Source organism: Lytechinus variegatus, chromosome 6 (genome assembly GCF_018143015.1).
Source record: "Lytechinus variegatus isolate NC3 chromosome 6, Lvar_3.0, whole genome shotgun sequence".
NCBI lineage: Eukaryota > Metazoa > Echinodermata > Echinoidea > Temnopleuroida > Toxopneustidae > Lytechinus > Lytechinus variegatus.
This window is the reverse complement of record NC_054745.1, coordinates 9,413,084-9,434,454: the sequence shown is the minus strand read 5'-3', so window position 1 is coordinate 9,434,454 and position 21,371 is coordinate 9,413,084. Positions and strand designations below refer to the sequence as shown.

The following is a 21,371-nucleotide window of genomic DNA, read 5'->3' as shown; positions in this document are numbered from 1 at the left end:
TATCTTTCATTTTATTTGCAGACGATTCGACCTTATTTTATTCCCATGCGAACCAAAACACACTATTGTCTACTATAAATCGTGAACTGAGACATGTAGTTGAATGGGTTAAAGCAAACAAATTATCCCTTAACATCCTGAAGACAAACTTTATGTTATTTAGTAACACTTTACAAAATCTACTTGGAGACATCCTTTTGGACGATACTGCTCTAAATAGGGTCTCTTCACCTAAATTTTTAGGTCTCATGATTGACGATAAATTGAAATGGAACATTCATATTCAAAATATATCCAAAACTATATCAAGGAACATTGGTATAATGAATAAAATAAGACACTTTTTTCCAAAATCAACACTTTTTACACTATATTCCTCCCTAATACTTCCCTATCTGAATTATGGAATAATGACATGGGGTAACGCCAACAAATATCTTACAGACAAAATTCTCATCTTACAAAAGAACATTATAAGAATTATACATAATGCTCCTCCTCGTTTTCATACTAACAATTTATTTTACAAGTCCAATATTTTAAAACTTCCAGATCTATTTCTTTTTCAAACAGGGCAATTTATGTACAAATTGAATTCAAACGAACTCCCAAACATATTAATTAACATGTTTTCAAAAAAAAAACGCCATTCACAATTACCCAACAAGACAATCACTCCGTTTTCACCTTCCCCGTACCCGCACTCAACTCGCACAAAAAACAATTTCCTTTTACGGTCCTAAATACTGGAATACACTCAGTCACGACATCATTAACTCCGTTAGTCTGAACTGTTTTAAAATCAAGCTAAAAAAGCACATTCTCGAATCTTATAGAGTAAGTCCAAATTGAGCGCTCAGGACCCAACTTCTCTCTTTCTCTCTCTCTTCTTTCCTCTATGTCCTTATCTTTCATCTGCCATCACCCTTATTCCCCCCCCCCCTTCATTCTCTTTCATCCACACAGGTGCACCAGTCTTTCTTCTCGGTTATCTATCTTTTCACTTTCATCCATCATTTCTGTATTCCATCACAATAGCTTTCTTACGATTTTTTTTCTCGTTCTTGCATTTATACTTATACCTACAAACCTGTCTTTTAACTTATTCTTTGAGGAATCCACACTCAACAAGCCCTGCTTTTTAGTGGATCCCTCCATTTCCTCAACATTTATTTAAATAGTAAAGATTATATAATGATTATATTGTTCCGTGTCTATTGTATATATTTACTTATATATGCCACATTGTCATACTGTATATACTTGCATATTCATTTATATCTTTGTAATGATTTATTTTGCTGTTAAAATTGATTTGAGTTGAAATGAAATAAACCAAACTGAACTGAACTGAATCCGAATATAATGTCGTTTTAGTGTTTTGTATAAAGGGGGTCTGTATTTAGCTTATTGAAGTTATTAAATGAAGGTAAAGTAGACTTCCCATGGCTTCTGATTTTAAATGATTTTATGTCTGAAACCACATGTTTAACAAGTGCTTCAACATTGTTCAATGTGAGTGTATTCAGGCTTGAGTGAGCGCCATCCTTCGAAGTAGAATGGATTGGAATAAGAAAGGGGTTTCCCCAATATGGACCGTCGAAGAAAAATGGCATCATTTCATGCCGCCCAACCAGCTTTCAATTGCGCTGACATTCACATAGTTTAGGGGCGTTGAGATCTATGCCCCCTCCCTCTTCTCTCTATCCCTCTTTCTGCTTATTTCTACTCTTGCTTGATATCTCCCTCCTCTTTATTCTCTTTCTCTCTTATCCCCATTTTTCTATCTCCTAAACTTAATCTTTCCTGGCAAGCCTCCTATAGTTTACTTTTCTTTTACTGAATTATCACGAAACCAGATCTATCTACTGAGTTCCAATTCATCTTTTCTTTAATTTTGTTATGAATTCCTATGATTGACATGCCCTGTGATTTATTTCTCTTTACATTACTTTATATTACTTTGTTTATGAGAACAAAAACATTGCTAACCTTCTATTATATCATTCTTTCTTTTCTCTCTATATTATTGTAATACTTCCTCTCCCCTCCCTCTCTATTTCTCACACACAAACAAACACACCCTCTTTCTTTTCCCCTTTTCCTTTCACTCTTTTTTCCGTTTTATGCTAATCTTTATCTCTCTTTCTATGTTCCATGTGCCTTTCTTTTTTCTCTTTCCACACCTTTCTCTCGCATCTTCTCCTATAATTCTCTTTATCTTTATTATATTAACCTCCCTCTAAATTCATTGTCTCTTCATCTCTCTCTCTCTCTCTCTCTCTCTCTCTCCCTCTCCTCTCCCTACTTATTTCCCTCATTTGTCTCTCAACATCATTTTTCAAATTTCGTTGCGCAGCATCGTCATCGTACTTGCAAGGGAATATTCACCCCTTTTATTCATTCTGGAAAATGAAGGTATTTGGTATACTGCGATTTCACCCAAAACGGATTATCGTCGTAATTATATACTTTGCAAATGATTGTATACAAGGGGGTAAAGATACCATTCATGAGTAGCGTGACAATAGGCAATGAAAAAAGCACCAGAGCAGACAACAAAACGGTATCGATCGAACCCAACTTGTCCGCGCGTGCTGATTGCCCTTACGCATTTTTGTACACGATGCCTATTGACTTGGGAAAAAGGGAAGATTTGACAAAATAACAGGGGCCGATTGCACGAAAGAGTCTATGTGAGGACCATCTTTCGTGTCGCCCATCTTTTATGATGCGCCATGGAAAACGCATTTTAAATAAATCGTCTGCAAACATATGTCATTCGTCCGTTAAAAAAAAATATATATCTGTTTATAAAATTATATGATATATCATAAAATTGTATAAAATTTGATTTAAAAGCAAGCTAACAAATCTTATTTTTTATCATAAATTTCAGAAACACCCCCGCTTATAGCGTATCATAAAAGATGGGCGACACGAAAGACGGTCCTTGGAAAGACCCTTTTGTGCAATTGGCCCCAGTACTTTTCCTCGTTAATTTCTTATGTATTCTGTTGATTTGAGAAGCGAGACCTTTAATTCTAGAAAGAAAAATGTCTGATCTTTCATCCTTACATATACTAAAAATCCTGAAGATACTTCAGTTTGGCGCAATTAGCAATAGATTAGGAAAACACCGCCACAGATCCAAATCTCAGCAATGTACAAAAACGGCTCCTCCGCGGGGAGAGGTATCCGGTTTTGCGGGCCCGCACGCAAAGGGTTAAACAAGTTGTCACCAAAATATGACCTCGGGGGAAAATGCTTGGGAAAAACATACCCTACACACGTTTGGCTGGTCTTACACAAAAAAGCATGGGGAAAAACCATACCCTAAATACGTTTGACCCCGCGATTGACCATTGACCAATCTTTCCAAACCACCCTTTTTCTTGAAAATCGGTGTTTTTTTATAGACTTAGCAAGTCCACGCGAGGACCGCGTCCTAAACTGAAAAACACTTCCTTTTAAGGCGTTTTTTTTGTTTGGTCCCGCGTGTGTACAGCAATATTTTTGATTGCCCCCGGGAATTTTCTATCTCCTATACGTAAACTTTTCTGGCAAGCCTCCTAAATATGTTTTCCTTTACTTTATTTTCACGAAACAATATTATTCTACGAAGTTCAAATTCATCATTTTTTTCAGTTTTGCTAAGAATTCCTATTATTGACATAACTTGTGCTATGATTCACTTGACAATGATCATGATATTACTTAGTTCATGAGAACAAAAAACATTGCTACACTTCTATAATTATCATTCTTTATCACCCTCTCAATATCTCTTCAATACTTCTTCCCCCTCACACAACCACACACAAACCAGGGGCCGCGGAACGGTTTTCAAAGAGGAGGGGGGGGGGGGGCTCGGCTGACCATGCACAAAATCGCAATCATGATCATATAGTTATTTTAACGTTTTTGTCTAGTTGGGGACTATAGCTTGTGTCTCGTCTTTTGTCTCTCCCATATTTATATCGCCTCTCTCTCTTTCTCCCTCTCACACACACTCACTCTTAATTTTTCCGTTTCCTCAGTTTCACTGTATTTTCTGCTTTATACTAATCTTTATTTTCTTTCTCTGTCCATATTCCCCTTGTGTCTTTTTCTCTCTCCCTATCTTCCCCTCGCATCCCCTCTTCTTTTCCGATAATTCTCTTTATCTCTATAAATATATTAATCTCCCTCTTAATACCTTTTCTCTTCGTTTCTCTCTCTCTCTCTCTCTCTTCCTACTTCCAATTCTTCTTTATTTCTTTTTATAATCTCTTCCCCCATTTGTCTCTCAACATCATTTTATCATTTCTAAAGCCAGTCTTATATGGTATCATTAAAAGATGAGCTGCATATAAAGTTGTTTTCACATGTAATACATGTATGTTGACCACATTACTTGATTATACAATTACATGATTATTTCTGTTCATAAAAAAAACAAATATAAAAACACTCTTGCCGTGACCATTATGACCTCTCACCATGCAAAGATTCTGATTAATTTGAAATATGAAAAATTGATTCAGATTTGTTGATAATTAGCGTTAAGGTCAATAATTCGTATACAACTGATAGTGGATTGACAAACCTTTCCCTCTATATGCTATATTTCATCTTGATTAAAGTCTATACATCAACAAACATTGGCATTTTTTCTATTCAACAGTGTTAGTAAATCAAAACAAAGCATAATGAAAATATATTGTACTAAAAACGAAACGTATACTTACTATTTATCTCGCACTATACACTTGAAAACGGTAGATCTTGACTATAAATCATCATATTTTTTATATCATAATAGAACAGTTCTTTATGTACCTTTTTCAAATTGTATAAAGCGAATTGTTATAGCTGTTTAAGATCCAACAGCATGCTGGCATTGTCGAGCGTTTCATTCGATACTAGTTCCCATAGTAATTATTGTAATAGCGCTCAGACAATCAAAATGAAGAAAATTCGTTAAATCTGATATATTGCTGGAAGAAAATATTGATATAATTATTGCACTTTCTCCCATTCCATTTTAGGAACAGACTTTTAATAACCTATACTATATTGACAATAACGAGCAATCGAATCGATAGTTGAAATAAAGCATAACCTTAGCTAAACTCAACCTGTACAAAGTTGATTATTGTAAGAAATTCGATAGTAATATTTTCGATAAATAATATACTCCTATAATATAGACAATAACGATGTATATACAACTTATTGTAACAACATTGATACGCGTGTCGTATTATACAGTACAGTGGTAATGTAGGGGTTAAGCGGAGAGATAGAAGGGGGGGGGGGGGGTAAATGTATATGGATAACTTCAATGCGGATCAATTATGATCAGAAGAATGCAATCATATTCATCTTTAGAATATTCACTTTAGCTAATGCCTCTGGAATAGACTTCCTGTTTACACACTAAACACAATTTAGAATACAAACAAATGAACTGAATTGAATTAAATATCATATTAACATGAAACCATGAGCAAAAATTACATTATGTGCAGTTATTTGACAAATTAATTAAAGGAGAAAGTATTGATTATGAATGTGGTCTTATTATATATCAATGGAAAGGTAATGATGTGGGGATTATCAGTGGGTCATTCAAAAATACCAAAAATAATACAAAAGGTGAAAATCGCCGATTAAAAAACGCTAAAATGCCTCTCCGAAATATGCCTCGCATCGGTCTCTGAATTAACTCGAAATTGATGACGTCACTGTCTGTACGAGAGGCGTGATTGCTGTACAATCTGTTCAAACGAAGAAAAATTAACTGATTGAAATAGGTGTATGATGTAATACTTTCGTGAATATGGCCGTGTGCTAAATAACATTGAGATAAATCTCACCTATTTTCAAACATCACTAGATTTTGATCGGCGAAAAAAATAAAAAGGAAAAATTATCCCTTTCTCTGTATTTTCATCATATATACCGTCATATGAATGCAGACTACGCAAGAACCCTATTGGTCACCGCTATTTATACGAGATTTCATCTGTTTTTTTTTTTTGTTTCTCTAACATTCATGGGGGGTGTATACAATACGAAACTTTCATTTCATACCATTTATCCCCTTCCTCGTTCTTTTTTTTACCACAAAAAAAGTTGAGAGCAATTTCAATCGAGTAATAACCCGATCACTATTAGGTGAATAACATCGAATGAAATTGAATGAAATGTCGTTTGGTAAATGATCGGGTTTAGTTCACACAAGTCAGTTATTAACACGTTCAATACTGAATTCAGCCATTCTTAAAGACTTTCTACAATAACCATCTGGTTCAAGTAGGCAATTCGTTAACACATTTTGCATTTATTTTGTTAAGGTTACGAGTTAACTATTCATTTGGATCTTAGTGCATTCATTACAGACCTAAATCTAGACGAAGTGGATATGAGCGACAGTTTTCTATTTGATATGGATTATACACACCATGATCATGTGTATATGAATATGTAGTCACGTACATATCAAGCTAGAATGACGTTAATTGAAATGGAAGTAAAAGTGAAAACAAATCTCTGGTCTATATTTCTCTTACAAATCCGATATCATCCCTTTGATAGTCTAGATGATTTACAAGATGAATGTCTTCTTGTAGATAAGAAGTTTGTCTCCATCACATCCTACAAGGTTACCAGAAGGAGTAACGAGACAAGGGCTCATGAGGTAAAGGCGATCTGATTTTACGTATTCCACGATCCTCCTTGCCTGGACACCTGATCAACTGCGTAGGTATTAAGATCTCCATCACAGTACGCGATGTAGAGTGTGTCTGTCAGTTTGTCAACGCGACACTCTGACCGCCAGTCGTCCCTCTCATCACAGTGTATGACAGCCTTCTCTTCTCCTGATCGTGAGATGATAGTGTATTGATTACCTGTCTTCACAACGATACTACTTGATGAAAGGCTTGTATCCCACCGAACAAATTCTTAACCTGCATCGTAATAGTGTTTACTATCTTACCATCAGTAGGATTGATGACGTCGTAGATATTAGACTGATTGTACTGAGAAGCGATGATCATCCCATCCCTGGCAACATCAACATACACACTATTACTGCCTCCATTCCGTGGTATGTTGATGTCTCTAATCACATTCCATTGTCTGTCATAGAGAGTAATGCATCCATCCAACCTGTCGACCGTGAAATCCCATCCCATCTTATTACATATTATTACGTTACTGTCTATGGGCGCGCATGATGTAATCCACGCACCTCCATCGATGACTTTCTCTGTGTGTCGCGTGTTGATGTTTGTAACATACATGTTTTTGTTATTGCCGTCTTTCACACATATCTCATTCTCACTGACCAAACCACGCACCCACGGGTAATTAACAACTGATGGAATGTGGATTGACTTGACAAGTTCCCATTTACCGATATACCCATCAATTCTACGATAGTATTTTCCACCTACTTCCCCCTCTACAAACTTCACTCTCTCAACTTCACTCTGTATTCGGTCAAGAGAGTCGCTAACATCTTGATGAATATTCAAACTTAGATTTTCATCAATAGATGCAAGTACTTGAGGAGCTTCATTCACCAATGTTTCATCATGTTGGTTTATACGTTTGATGGTTGATTCAATGTTCATTAAAGTGTTTATTACATGATTATTTTTACAAAAGAGATTATGTGTCTTCTTAGTAACTACCTCACTGATTGTCTTTGTATCTGATAACAATTTAGCTTCGTTATCTTTGATGATATTTTCTTCCTTTTCTATCTCAGTGTTGCAATCCCTGATCCGTTTGTCCCTTTTTTCATTAATCATTCTAATTTCTTCATCTGCCTCCTCGTTAATATCTCGAAGCATTCTCAATTTCTTGTCTCTTACATTCTTTAACTTGTCTTCAAATGTCTTCTTCACTTGGTTCTCGACTGCATCAATGCTCCTATTAGCAGCAGTTTTAACGGTTTCTATTTTGGAGGCCAGAGTTTTCAGATGTTCCTTCGTTTCTTCTATCTTTGGTTTTTATCATCCAAATTCTCCCTCCTTTGAAAGATGACATCCTCAATGTCGTCTAGCTTACATGGTTTCTGATGATTTTTAGTAGCACATACATGACAAATAGAAATGTTATGTTGTACACAGTACAATTTGATTGGCTCACCATGCTTGTCACATGACCATGTTATGTCATGACCTTTCCTTGTACGAAGCTCGTCTTCTCGACTCTTCTTTGTTGGGAACTTAGACGCCATGACGAAGAAAATGTAGGGACAGTGGCGTACCTGGAAAAAAAAAACGTAAAAGTGAAATAAGAAACAATTGAAACTTATCATAAATAATAAACATTATTTAACACCTTTAATATAGCGATACAGGTAATTCCCACAAACACACCTAAACACAGATAGACATCCTCACGCACAAACAGAAACACATCCACACTTAATTAACGCCCTTGACTGATAAGCTCTGATCAAACTGTATATATCATTTTATAAGTCTCTCGCTTTCTCAAAAACCTTCACAGTGAAAGTCTTCTCAGACTTAATCTTAATTTTTCTTGCGTTGTTTTGTGAACCGATAAAACAACACTTAATTTATTACGAATTTTCTCTTTAGCTGAATTATATAAGATCGTAGAATAATGTATTATTATAAAAAGATAAAGAAATACATGCAGTGTATACATTTATTAGGAGGAATGGTGTTTATTTTTAGTTCATGATAACCATGGATCAATGCTCAAATTGCAAAGAATGTAAGAATAAAATTATGATAGTGCGCAGATACAAACTGCAAAGAACTTCGAAATGATGTCTAGCAAATCTATATAGGGCCTACGTTTCGTATTTGCAATGAGTGCGTTTCAAAGCGAAATTTAAATGTTTGAAGAGAAGAAATTCTAAAGGCTCGTTTGATGATGTATAATAAAAAATATCATATGAAAATTCCTTATGTATAGAGTACAGATAAGTCCCTACCAATACTTGCATAAACAAAGTAAGAAATCCCATTCATGTATATGAATTTATTTCATTCATGGATTAAAATGTATGCGTGGCAATTTTTATATACAGCCACTCTCAAAACCTAGACAGAATTCACAAATGAGCAGGACAGCTGAAGGCAGAAAAGCACCTTTAGTGCTGCCACCCCAAAAGGAGCCAATAAAATAAAAAAGATTCTATACAACACCAACCGGGTAAAACATAACATAATCAACTACAGTTAAAGCCTGAAATTAATAAAAGACCGACGTTTCAAGGTTATGATGTACATATCATCTTTACACGTATTTTTTGTGTAATGGTACTATTTTCTCCAATCACGGGATGCATAAAAAGGTACTCTGGCCTAAATGACATATAACCAACAGACAATCTTATTATAACAGCTAGTGTAAGACATAGATACAATGTAAACGCACATATTAATGGGGAAAATAGAGAGGCAAACTTTATAAGCAAAAAGTGTTTAAAGCAAGAACATACATTATACATGCTGTAGGGATGGCGTCAGGAAATTTATTAGAAAGATTCAGCAGAGAATTATTTTCGAAGCTCATGTTCATAACAACAGCCAAGTTAAAGTGGCGTGGATCAAATGTATTCATAGAATAAGTTATCAAATCATGTTTTTTCCTATCCCCACAAATAAAACACAATTCTTTAAGCTACGTACTTACCTATAAGTTCAATTACACACCATCTAACAACATACAATCTCTATACACTGTGTGAATGAATGTATACAATGTACAACTAAGTAGACATTCAGTGTGTATTGTGAAACATTAGGGATTTTCCACATCATGGCATAGTGCACAAATGAAATAGAATATTAAGTGTTGGATAATACATATTACATTTCACATCTATTCACAACTAGTCTAATGTGGTTTCCAGTTTAGCAAATGTGCAAATGGTTTGAGCAGTACAAACGTAGTAACTCTTCGCAACTGAAACACTTTCCCATTGTGGAAACACACGATATCTAGCATTTTTTTTTTTTCAATTTTCCATCACCCCCTCACACACACCCCATACACGCCTACTCTCTCTCTCTCTCACACACCCTCACACACACACACAATCACTTACCCACACTCATTAAACATAGACGGTGATCAGCACCCATGCTCGAGACATTATTCAAATTCACATTCAAGTTTAAAGACCCAGACATGAAACTAATAGTGAAACAATGATTTTTGTTAATGTCTAATTTGACTCTTATTGGACCTAAATTGCTGTGGTAGGAGAGTTTGACACACATAATCTTAATGCAGCATTCGAAATCTGCTTTAAATAGGTGTAATTAGATATCACAAGAAACTAGTCAAAAGCTGAAGATTTCATCAAGTCATGTTGAGTTTTCATTTTCGGGTCTGGTCTGGGTATTTAACTCTATTTTCCAACAAGAAAATAAGTACAAAGTCTCTGTGCACTGTAACCCCCACCCCCTTAATTCACAGATAAAAAGAAGAATATTTTGCAGAAAGCAATAACAGAATCACTATGTATATTCATAAAACTTGAATTATTCTACAATTTAACAGAACAGATCTGTTTAAAAAGGGAAAAGGGATGTTTTACTTTAAAAAATTGTTGGGTTCCATACACCAATACCAATTTCCCGTAAGATTACGCAATCCGGCAAGACTTCTCTAGACTCTGCTGCTGGAATTTCTCTGATTTTAAATAATGTTTCTAAGTTCTAACAGTGTATTAAGGATAATTACACTCAAAATATAAATAACAATTAGCAGATTGTGCTAGGAATCCAACATTTATTTCAATTACGTGTAAGTCTGTCCTCGTGGCTAAATTTGAACATTAACCATTTTAACCAACAATCAAACGCCATGTCTCTGTCTATACAGATGTTGTTTAAAGTAAACTGCCTCTTCTTCCAAAATGAACAATTTGACCATACCCCGAAGAATTCCAGTCACCTTATTCCCTAATTCGACCCTCAATCGTGAATAAATTATTTTCAGTCACGCCTCACTATCCTTAAGCACATCCGGCCAGTTCACCTGAAATTGAAAACATTTATATACTTTACAAAAACATACCTGTTTCGAGGGGAGCACCAAGCTTCGACGGCAAGACAGCACGAACGATACTTACTGACGAAAGTGCGTATTCACTCACTCTAAAGCCTCCCTCTGTGTTCAGATCTCTAAGAACTCCTCAAAAAGGCCTATCCATCCATCGGAATTCTCTTTGCTCTATCTACTTCCATCCAGTCTATCGTCGACATCGATCCCGAATAAGACGTCCGTACTGCGCTGTGTCGAACTCGGTCAGTGAATTCCGAATGGTTTAGGAATTCAGACACTCCTCACGCAAGCATTGTTATGCAAATCGGATACTTCTGCTAAGAAAAGAAAATATATTTATTCCCTAATTCGACCCTCAATCGTGAATACATTATTTTCAGTCACGCCTCACTATCCTTAAGCATATCCGGCCAGTTCACCTGAAATTGAAAACATTTATATACTTTACACAAAAACATACCTGTTTCGAGGGGAGCACCAAGCTTCGACGGCAAGACAAGCTAAATATACAGCTCCCCCTCTCAGTCAATCAAAGAACGGGTAAACAAGAAAATGCATTAAACAAGGCAATTATTTCAATTTAACCAACTTTTAATGTATAATGATAATACAACATGTCTTGTTCAATAATCTCATCGAACACCTACAATCTATCTTTAACAAAGTTATACGTATAATCATACTGAGGCTAATTTTCCCAGTATATTTACAAAGAAATAATTCTAAAGCCCCAAATTCAGAGAAACTGAAAGACGATCCTTCATATTGTCCTTAATATATCCATCTTTAGCGGTCTCCGACCTCCATCTACCGTGTTTCTTAAACAACCTGTCCGGAACACCAAAGTTCGCTGCTGCTGTGGCTCCGCCACTTCTGAGGCTATGCATGCCAAAACTCTTGGGATTCAACCCTACTTTCGCCAACGCCTCTCTCAATAATTCTAAACATCTAGTATAAGACAACTGTCCACCTCTTAACTTGTAAGTATTACTGGATTTACAGTAATTTAGGGGCCTAAAAAGAAATTGTTCATCAGAGGTATCGTTAAGCCCCGCTGCAATCAAATATTTCCTCAAAGCTAATACTGGGCAGGTGGGGGAATTTGTAGCACCTATCAGAACCCATGCTCCTTGCCTGTAAATATCGGTTTTACTTTTCATGATGAAAATATTCACATGAGACAAATACAAGTCTAAATCACATCTTCGAATATGTATCATTTCATCAAAACGTAAAAAGCCTGCATAGGAAATCAAAATCATAGCACATAATCGAATATCTAACAGACTGTTTGAAGACCCATATTTCTCAACAACTGCTTTCAAAATATCTGGAGTTATAATTTCTTTCTTAACGATCGGTTTGTTTAGTAATTTCTTTAAACCTTGTAAAACAATATGTATGAACTTGCGATCACATGGATTAACATTCATCCTTGGCTTGCAGTCAAAATGCCACTTAATGGCGTAAAAAGCCGACTCTATCCGAGAATAAGGAGCTTCTTTTTGATACAAATGAATGAGATAGCGACTAATGTCCTCTGGTTCTGCTGTATCAGAATTTACCTTATTTTGCTTACACCAATCATTCCAGGCAATCAACGCTCTGTTGTATTTACTCATAGTGTTATCAGCTCTCGAAGCTGTCAAGACCTTGTTCAAAGTTATATCATATCCTTCATGTAGAGAATGTCTGGATTTAAGAAAAATTTGACAAAAATTAAGCATGTACATATTAATCTCAATACAAATTTTCATATTTAATTTGTGATAAATTCTCAATTTCAGTCACTTTATCAACTTCTCAAAATTTCATCACTTCCAATATGTTTTACAGCCATGACAGCACAAATAAAGCTATGCAGCTATAATCAAACCAGGTGTTTTGATATGTAAACTTAAATTTTAATATGAAAGTTCTGTATCACGGTTCCATATCAGAATACGTTCCAATCGTCCTGAAGGCTTAACACAGCAATCAGCTTTGGAATCCATTTCCTTTGCGACAATATTTATTTCTGTCGTAGAAACAGAAAAACTTGATGAGACAATTTATTCTCAAGAATTCTGCATTTTCGAAAAATTTTGAATGCTTTCTATCATCTTCAATTCCTTTATTCTGGGCTCCGCAGCCAATAAATAATAACTGATTTGAGAATGAATCTCATAACAAATCCTTATCAACCTTTACTATGATTATCCTTTTCCATAATCAAAACTTTCTCCAATTTCCATCACCACTTCTTTGCTCTGCAGCATAAGTGGATCCTAGCTATGCAGCTATCTGCCATGCGGCCATGTAATAATTACATGTTGCATTCCAGCAGTATAATTTTGAATCAACCTCCCCCAAGGGGGTAATTATTACATACCAACATTAATGTCAACCATCTCTCACAAAACATTGAGTCGTAGACATAAGACTGGGCTTTGGAATTTCTTTGTCCCAAAAATTGATTTTCTATTTCTGCCTTGAACGAAAATTCCTTGGGGATTATCAATTTTAAAGTATTCAGAGATTAAGGAACGAAATTCACTTTGTTCAGAGAAAAGAATCGGCCAGAATGGTGCTGACGGCCAGAAGGGAACAACCAAAGTCCCCCTAGCAGAACAAACCTTCAGATGTTTAAGTACTTGTCCTATACATTCGATAGGTGGAACCAACCAATTATTCTCGCCCGACCAATCGCATGAGAAAGAATCAACATGATTTGTTAGGGGACACCAATATTTAGAATTGAAATTCTTAATTTTGAAATTATGATCGTCCGCGAATCTGTCGACAGTGTGAGGGCCCCAGATTTTGTCCAAAAATTCGAAAAATTCATCCGACACACCCCAATCATCAAAATCTATGATGCGACTCAGTGTATCTGCAAGACGATTCTCCTCTCTGGGAACCCAATGAACTTGAAGATTAATATGATTTCTTTTACACAACTCAAAGATGTGTAAACTCATATCGTGTAATTCTACAATCATACTTCCTTTATTTACGATCGATTCTACTCCTTTATTGTCACAGAGGACCTTGACAGTTTTATGTCTCAAGTGAGACACAAATGTTTGAAGTGCCATACTTACTGACTTTAATTCTCTCCAAGTGAAGCTTTTAACCATTTCAAACTCAGTCCAATTTCTTACCATTTTCATGCCTGCGCATTCAGAAACCCAGGCCCCGCAGCCTGATTGACTCGCATCAGAATAGATGATTGTCTGTGGAACAGAATATGTAGAAATGATTTTAATGTTAAGAATATTTAAATTCTTCTTCCAGAAGAACAACTCGGATATAAGATCATTATCACTACTGATCATGTATACCTTATCCCAATGTGCCCTCTGGATTATTTCGTGATGCAAGAATCTGGTTTTCAATTGAGTAACTGTGCCAAACACTGGATATAGTGAATTGATCTTTCCAGCTATAACTGCGATCTTTCGCGCTGAAACCTCAGGCAATTCTGCTTGAAATGAATTTAAACATAACTCAAGATCCTCCATCCTTCTTTCAGTAATCTTTATACAAGCTACTCTACTGTCCCATGTTAATCCTAACCAATCCAAGGACTGGACAGGAGTCCATTGAGATTTTTCAATGTTTGGTACCAAACCTGCTTCAAGTAAGTCATTTTTCACTGTCTTGGCCATAGTATCACATGAATCAAATGAAGGTGCACGACCCCATCCATCATCTAAATACAAAACAATGAAAATACCATTTCTACGCCAATGATTAACAATAGGCTTGAGGCATTTAGTGAAAACATAAGGAGCAGTTGCCAATCCAAATGGCAAAACCTGAAATGAGAAAAACCTAGTGCCACTTCCGAAATCCCAACTAAAGCCTAAGAATTTTTTATGTTCTTGAAAGATCTCATAGTGATGATAACCTGACTTCAGGTCAAAGGAAAACATAAAATCTCCTTTTTTGAAATAAGACAATGCTACATTCCAATCTTCAAACTTAATTTTGTCCTTCCACAAGTGTTCGTTGACATAACGTAAATCAAGAATAAGCCTCTTTTTACCTGAGCTCTGAATTGAAACTGAAAGGGGATTAACGACAAAAGGTGCACTAGCGAATTCAACAATCAAACCCTTTTTAAGTAAATCGTTAATGGCTTCAGAAACGAATTCTGGATAATTCAATGCCGACTTATTATTTTTCATTTTTGTTTTAGGGGGTGTATGTAAAAAAGGTAACTTGTAACCTTGCTCAATGACATCTATAACAAATTGAGGTGCATCAATTGATTTCCAAAATTTTACGGATGCCTTCAATCTACCTTTAACCAAAGGTTCTGAATTTCCTTGTTCATACTCATAATAATTTCTCAAATAAAAATCTTCCTCATACCCGGAATATCCTGTCGAAGTAGCACTGACGTTACTAGATGTCACGGTTTCGCCGCAACCCCAACGAGACTCTGTTTCTGTGTGAATTAATTGAGGACCCGCAGTAGACGGACCAGGAGTATTCAATATATTCCGGTTTGATTGGGCTGTTACATCTCCCTGTTGAGGTTCATTCGTTATTAAAGCTGGAATTAACCAAAAGAACATATATTTTCTTTACATAAATACTTCTTCCTCAACATAGAATTTTACTTGAAATATACATCCCTTGATACACTGTTTGATCATTTTCATGCACCATACTTCATCGAGTATACAACAAAAACTGAGATTTACCTTGTTCAGTTTGATTATGATCAAGGGATCCCTTAACTCTGTTGGCCATCTCTGAAGGATGAACCTTGGTTCCTGCCACCTGGGCAACCTCTCCTCCAATGCCCTTGTTTACCACAGGCAAAACAGTAATCGGTGGGTCTGGGGCCACTTGCATACCCACGCCAACTGCTTGTAGATGGGTTGGTGCCACTCCCAAGCGGAAATCGATTTCTTGACCCAAAGCCACGAAAAAAGTTGTCAGAAGTAGTAGATGTAGAAGGACATTGAGAACTTCCAACATTCTTGGCTGATTTACCCTTGTTCGTTGAACGGGATGCCTTACGTTTTCTGGCTGCACGAGCCTGAGCTTGCCTAATTCTCTTTTCATCTTCGGAGTCGCTTGCTAGTTCGTCACTCAAGTACTCATCTACTGCAGACCAACCTAAAAGATGAATGTGATTACTACATCTTTATTATTAACTTGATTAATGTCCTATAATGAAGTAATGAAGTAATTCCAACAGAAAAACGCATAGCTTCAATTAAGAAAGAAAACATACGCACAACCGTTCATAAAATTCACACGAGCAATAGGCCCAGCTTAGAAGGCTGGCATTCATTTATATTTATCCCACTAACCTGCTTCAGACTTATCAGCTATTCTGATATGCTTCTTCCTTTTTGTAATATCTGCGATACCTTCCTTCAGCAAAGCAAGGGCTGTAACTTGCTTGCCTTCCTCTAGTAGGGCAACTCCCTTCTCCAACTTCTCCTGAAGGTTCGAATTGAATTCGTATTGGACTTTATTACCTTTAAATCTGAAAGACAACTCAGAAGCCCTTTTAAGTTGTTGAAGCTCCGTAGAAGCAGCTGAAAGCTTTTTCTCATTCTCTTCCTTGACCTGGGCAATGGAAGAGTCAAAATATTCTTTAAACGAGCCAAATGCCTCCTTTATTGCATTGCTTACAAAAGAAGGCGAAAGAACTCCAGATTGTTGAGCAGAATTTTCGGAACCTGCCTCTTGATTCGACATTATTTTAAAAATATAACATCGAATCCATTCGTAGAGTAAAGCGACAAGGCCTATAGACTTAACACGTAGATAGTAAGACGTCCGTACTGCGCTGTGTCGAAGTCGGTCAGTGAATTCCGAATGGTTTAGGAATTCAGACACTCCTCACGCAAGCATTGTTATGCAAATCGGATACTTCTGCTAAGAAAAGAAAATATATTTATTAACAGGCAACAATAAAAGAATAATAGTTTGCTTGAAAATGATTGATTGAGTCAGCTAAATGAATGTAAAGAAAGTCTTATCTTAATCGTATATTTTGTAATAAATAAACTACCCATTATCTCTCATATCAAAAAGGTCTTATGATGTATTTATTATTTAATCATACACTTAAGAAAATTTGAAAACTTAATGGACTAGTCCACCCCAACAAAAAGTTGATTTGTATAAATTCAAACAATAAAAAAAACAAAAGAAATAGTGAGTGAGTGACATTATTGACTCTCTCATTTTGACATGTTGGATATAACTGGCTCGTTCATATAACTATTTTGTTAGAAATAAGCGAAACTTTAAAATGTCATAACTTTCTTATTTTACATCCAATTTTGATGAAATTCTCAGTATTGTGCTTGTCTGATTTTTTGTTATAAATTCAAATCAACATTCATGTGAGGTGGGCTAGAACATTAACATTTTTCCCAACGTTTATTTACATGATGATAATAATAATGACAATAATAATAATGATACTCATATCTGATGTTACATATAAATCTCCAGGTTAAATAAGCACATTCATTGTCATTATTATTTAACATTCATCTTCATTTATATTATGGTCTACAGTGCGTATAAAAAAAGTTTACACTTAGAAAATATCCTGTAAAATTATATCTTTGTAATATCCTGACGATTTTTCCATATTTTAGCATTGGTACAGATCCATTTAAGCAAATGGCGATATAACTGTCGAGAAAATATTTCCGCTTGAGTGAACACCACTTACTTTTGAAAAGTTGGTGAAAAATGATTTGCGCAGAACTTTGGAATAGTTATGCGAATAAAATTAGACCTTAATCATGAAGAACACGTGGAAATTAGTTAGTAAAATTGATTTGAAGATATCTTTTACCTTTTCAAACTTGTTTCCTTGCCCAATCACTTCGAAGAGTGCATTGCGCCCCACCCCACTCCCCCACACACCGAGTCCATCGTGACGATATTTGCTTTACACTGAGCTGTGATTTACATGAAATGGCTTAGGCTTGATTTTCATTTTGTTAATCATTGCCAAGCTTGGGAAAAGTGTGGAGAAACAAGTATTATATGAAAAATCAAATGTAAACCAACTTTAAATGATAAAAACTTAGTGAAACATGCTGGAGATGTCTGATATAAACTTTTGTTCAGATTTAGTTATGTCCTCAGATCCAGCTGGCACAAAAAGGGTAAAGGTTGTGCTTACTAAGTGTTGAAATTTCAAATTTGGGCGGCAAAATTGTTACAAAATGCTTGAATGTATCCGTTTTATGTCAATTGGCTAAAAGTGCTAGGGAAATTTATGAGAAATGCTTCGCAGGGTAAGTTTGATTTCGCCCTTTCCCCTTGACACAGCGTGAAAACAAACATTTCTGCGCAAACAGATTTCTGCCATCTTTACAAAAATGGACAGTGCTCACTCAAGTGTAACATTCTGTCAATTTTTTTACTGTCATTGGATAGATGAGACCCAAACCCATAATTATATGTGAAAAAATTACCCACATGTTGTATATTTGCACTGTATACATGTAATTACCGTGATATAATTGAATATATAAATATAAAAAACACAAGTCCACAGGAGGTTATTTCAGGAAAATCAAGCAAAACTGGATATATTTTTTATTAGGGAAATTAAAGTACGTTTTCATAGCTGATGTGTTCTGGTATGAGCGAGTGGGTGTAGGTGTGTGGGTGTGAGTGTTAAATGTGTGGACATGTGTATGCGTTGCAAATACTAAAACAAAGAAAACAAATAAAGACTTTGCAAAATGACGAATCATACATGTTTTACTGTTCCCTCTTCCACCTTCCATGAATAGAATAGAATAGAAATGGTTTATTGGAACAAAAGAAATCATTCGCGGCCCGAAGGCCGAATTACAGATTTTCAGACAAATACAAAAATATACATAAAAATTACAACATTGAAAAATGGGAATTAGAAACAATCAAAAATACGTGAAAGAAAAATCACATGCCTGAGGTAAATACATACATACGTTATTGCCAAGTCAATCATCATTTTAATACAATCATTTTATAACCATTTACTATTTGATTCATTATTAATCTAAGATTTGATTATTATTATTAATATTATTATCATGAAGTACACAAACAACAGGGAGGAGGGGATGGTTATGGCTCTTCCGTTTATTTTTAGAAAAACAAGAAATACAGAGGGCGTCCCCACTTAAGTTCAGGTAGGGAGTGTAAATAGAGTGAGAACTTTTCCTTGACAAGGACATTTATTTCATGCTTGCCAGAGATTTTATTGTAAAATGCTTTTGTAAATGGACAGAATTTTCCATCTTAGTGCTTGCCATTGAACGGGGAGGGGTTGGGGGATGTTCCAAAAAATAAAACTGTGTTTGTGTTGTGGGCAAATTTTGTAAGAAAACATCAATCCTTAATCTGTCCTGCATGCCCCACTTCCACAACCGCTCATTAGCATGTGAATTATTATTTGTTTATTTTTTGAGGAGCTGTTTATTTTTACTCACACCCACGCAAACACCCCTCACACACCCTCTGACACACACGCAGGGTATTATTATTATACCCCAATAACACGGAATCACAGACATATGCAAGTGATCTACAATTACCTATTACTTTTTAAGCATTTTAGACCAGGTCCAAAACAAAACAAGATTCCACTTCACATCTGATCAATATTGAAAATACCTCTCTCCTCTTGTAAAAAAGATCTTATAATAATAATCTACGACTGAATAAAGTTAAAGATTCAGGTGAATACTTCTCTTTTATTCCGTCACAACCATTGAACCAAATCTCTGTCAAACAACCAAAAACTAATATAATGCAGTTAGTGTGATAGGGGGCGCAATGATATGAAGGTATGAAAAGTGGTGTTTCATAAAGCTGTTCGCAAGTTAGGAGTGACTTTAAGGACGACTGGTGATCAATTCCTGTGGTAAATTGTATATACCAACACGTTCATTGGCGATGGTTTAGCGCGTATAAAGAAAGGATCACCAGTCGTTCTCAAAGTCGCTCTTAACTTACGAAAAGCTTTGTAAAACGGCCCCCTGGACCTGGACTTTTCGTACATTCATACGAGGTTTTCCCCCTTTATTTAAGGCATTTTTAGATGATTTCAGAATTTCATTTATACACAAGAAGAGTCACTGTATAAGGACAATTTGCTATATCTAACTCAATTGGACCGTTTTTATATTCAGATCAGTGGCGGACCGTGACCCGGAGGAGACAAAGCATGGGGGTACAGCATTGTTCACAAACAATGCAGTGCCCGCCCCCCAAATGCTTTGTCTCCTCCGGGTCACGGTCCGCCACTGATTTCAGATACTAAATTTCCTATAGCGGGTCTCATCCACGGAGAATAGAATATTATGCTTACAGTTATTCCGTCATACATTCAAACAGTACATATACGAACTATAAACCAAACTGCTTTCAATAATTGAGGTCAAAGGTTTTGGTAATCTTTTGTTATCAGTCAATGTGAAACTCGATCTATTGTGTGTATCATAAAACTGTTTTTGAGTTACGACGAATGCCTTTACACAGACTGGTGAACCTTTCTTTGGTTAACGGGTCACTATGCAGCTGACTTTATCAGATTAGAACATGTACCAGTCTTGAGTAAAGCCATTCGTAACTTGGGAACAACTTCATGAAAAAACCTGCCAAATCAAGCATGTCTCTTTTTTGTTATTAGTATTTTCGCTTGTCAGTTACTGTACGAGCTGGTGCCGGTACATTTAGTATCAACATAATAGAACAGTCTGTGTTGACACACAATAAAATATATTCAACATAATAGAACGGTGTGGGTTGACACGCAATGACATATTTTTCAATATAACAGGTGAATTATGGCATTTCTTTTGTATTATTTTACGATAGGACTTGTCGGACGTTTTATCCGACAAGTCCTGTGTTATCCGACAGTTACTATAGCAATTGTGCTACTCATCCAATCAGAATCCAGGAAAGTTGTCAGACCTGACAACTTGTCGGACGAAAATATTAATGAAACGCCCCCTGGTCTTCTTATTTGAATAAAAATATACGTACACAAACAAAAGTTTTACAAGTTATTTAGTATTAGATTCCATATGATCATATTCATATACGAATTTTCCTTTGGTTTACCTTTCTCACTATATCTTTTTTTCCACAACACATATGAACATAATTTTCAAATCATAAAACTTCATATTTTTCATTGTAACGAATGTTATCTTGTAACATTTGTGAATATAATATAATGCATAATTCAAAATTGAATTAAGTTCTTTTCCTTTTTCCTTTCTTAGACCGTTAATAATATGTTGAGGCTTCAAACGAAAATTTTGAATCAAACATTTTCTTGTGAG

General features: G+C 35.7%; 2 protein-coding genes across 2 annotated transcripts; both read right to left on the bottom strand.

The window, feature by feature from the left end:
• Positions 1-6,536: 6,536 nt before the first annotated feature.
• Positions 6,537-8,236, bottom strand: LOC121416498 (tripartite motif-containing protein 5-like). The gene is given in 4 exon segments (XM_041609990.1): positions 6,537-6,732; positions 6,735-6,929; positions 6,932-7,999; positions 8,002-8,236. Coding segments are annotated over 4 exon segments (1,638 nt in total). The 3' UTR covers positions 6,537-6,592.
• Positions 8,237-11,445: 3,209 nt separating this feature from the next.
• On the bottom strand, positions 11,446-16,224 carry LOC121416800. The gene is made up of 3 exons (XM_041610299.1): positions 15,744-16,224; positions 15,080-15,592; positions 11,446-11,468 (listed from the first exon to the last, which is right to left on the bottom strand). Exons 1-3 carry the CDS (start codon positions 16,108-16,110, stop codon positions 11,446-11,448), a joined length of 903 nt encoding a protein of 300 aa, XP_041466233.1. The 5' UTR covers positions 16,111-16,224.
• Positions 16,225-21,371: the final 5,147 nt, after the last annotated feature.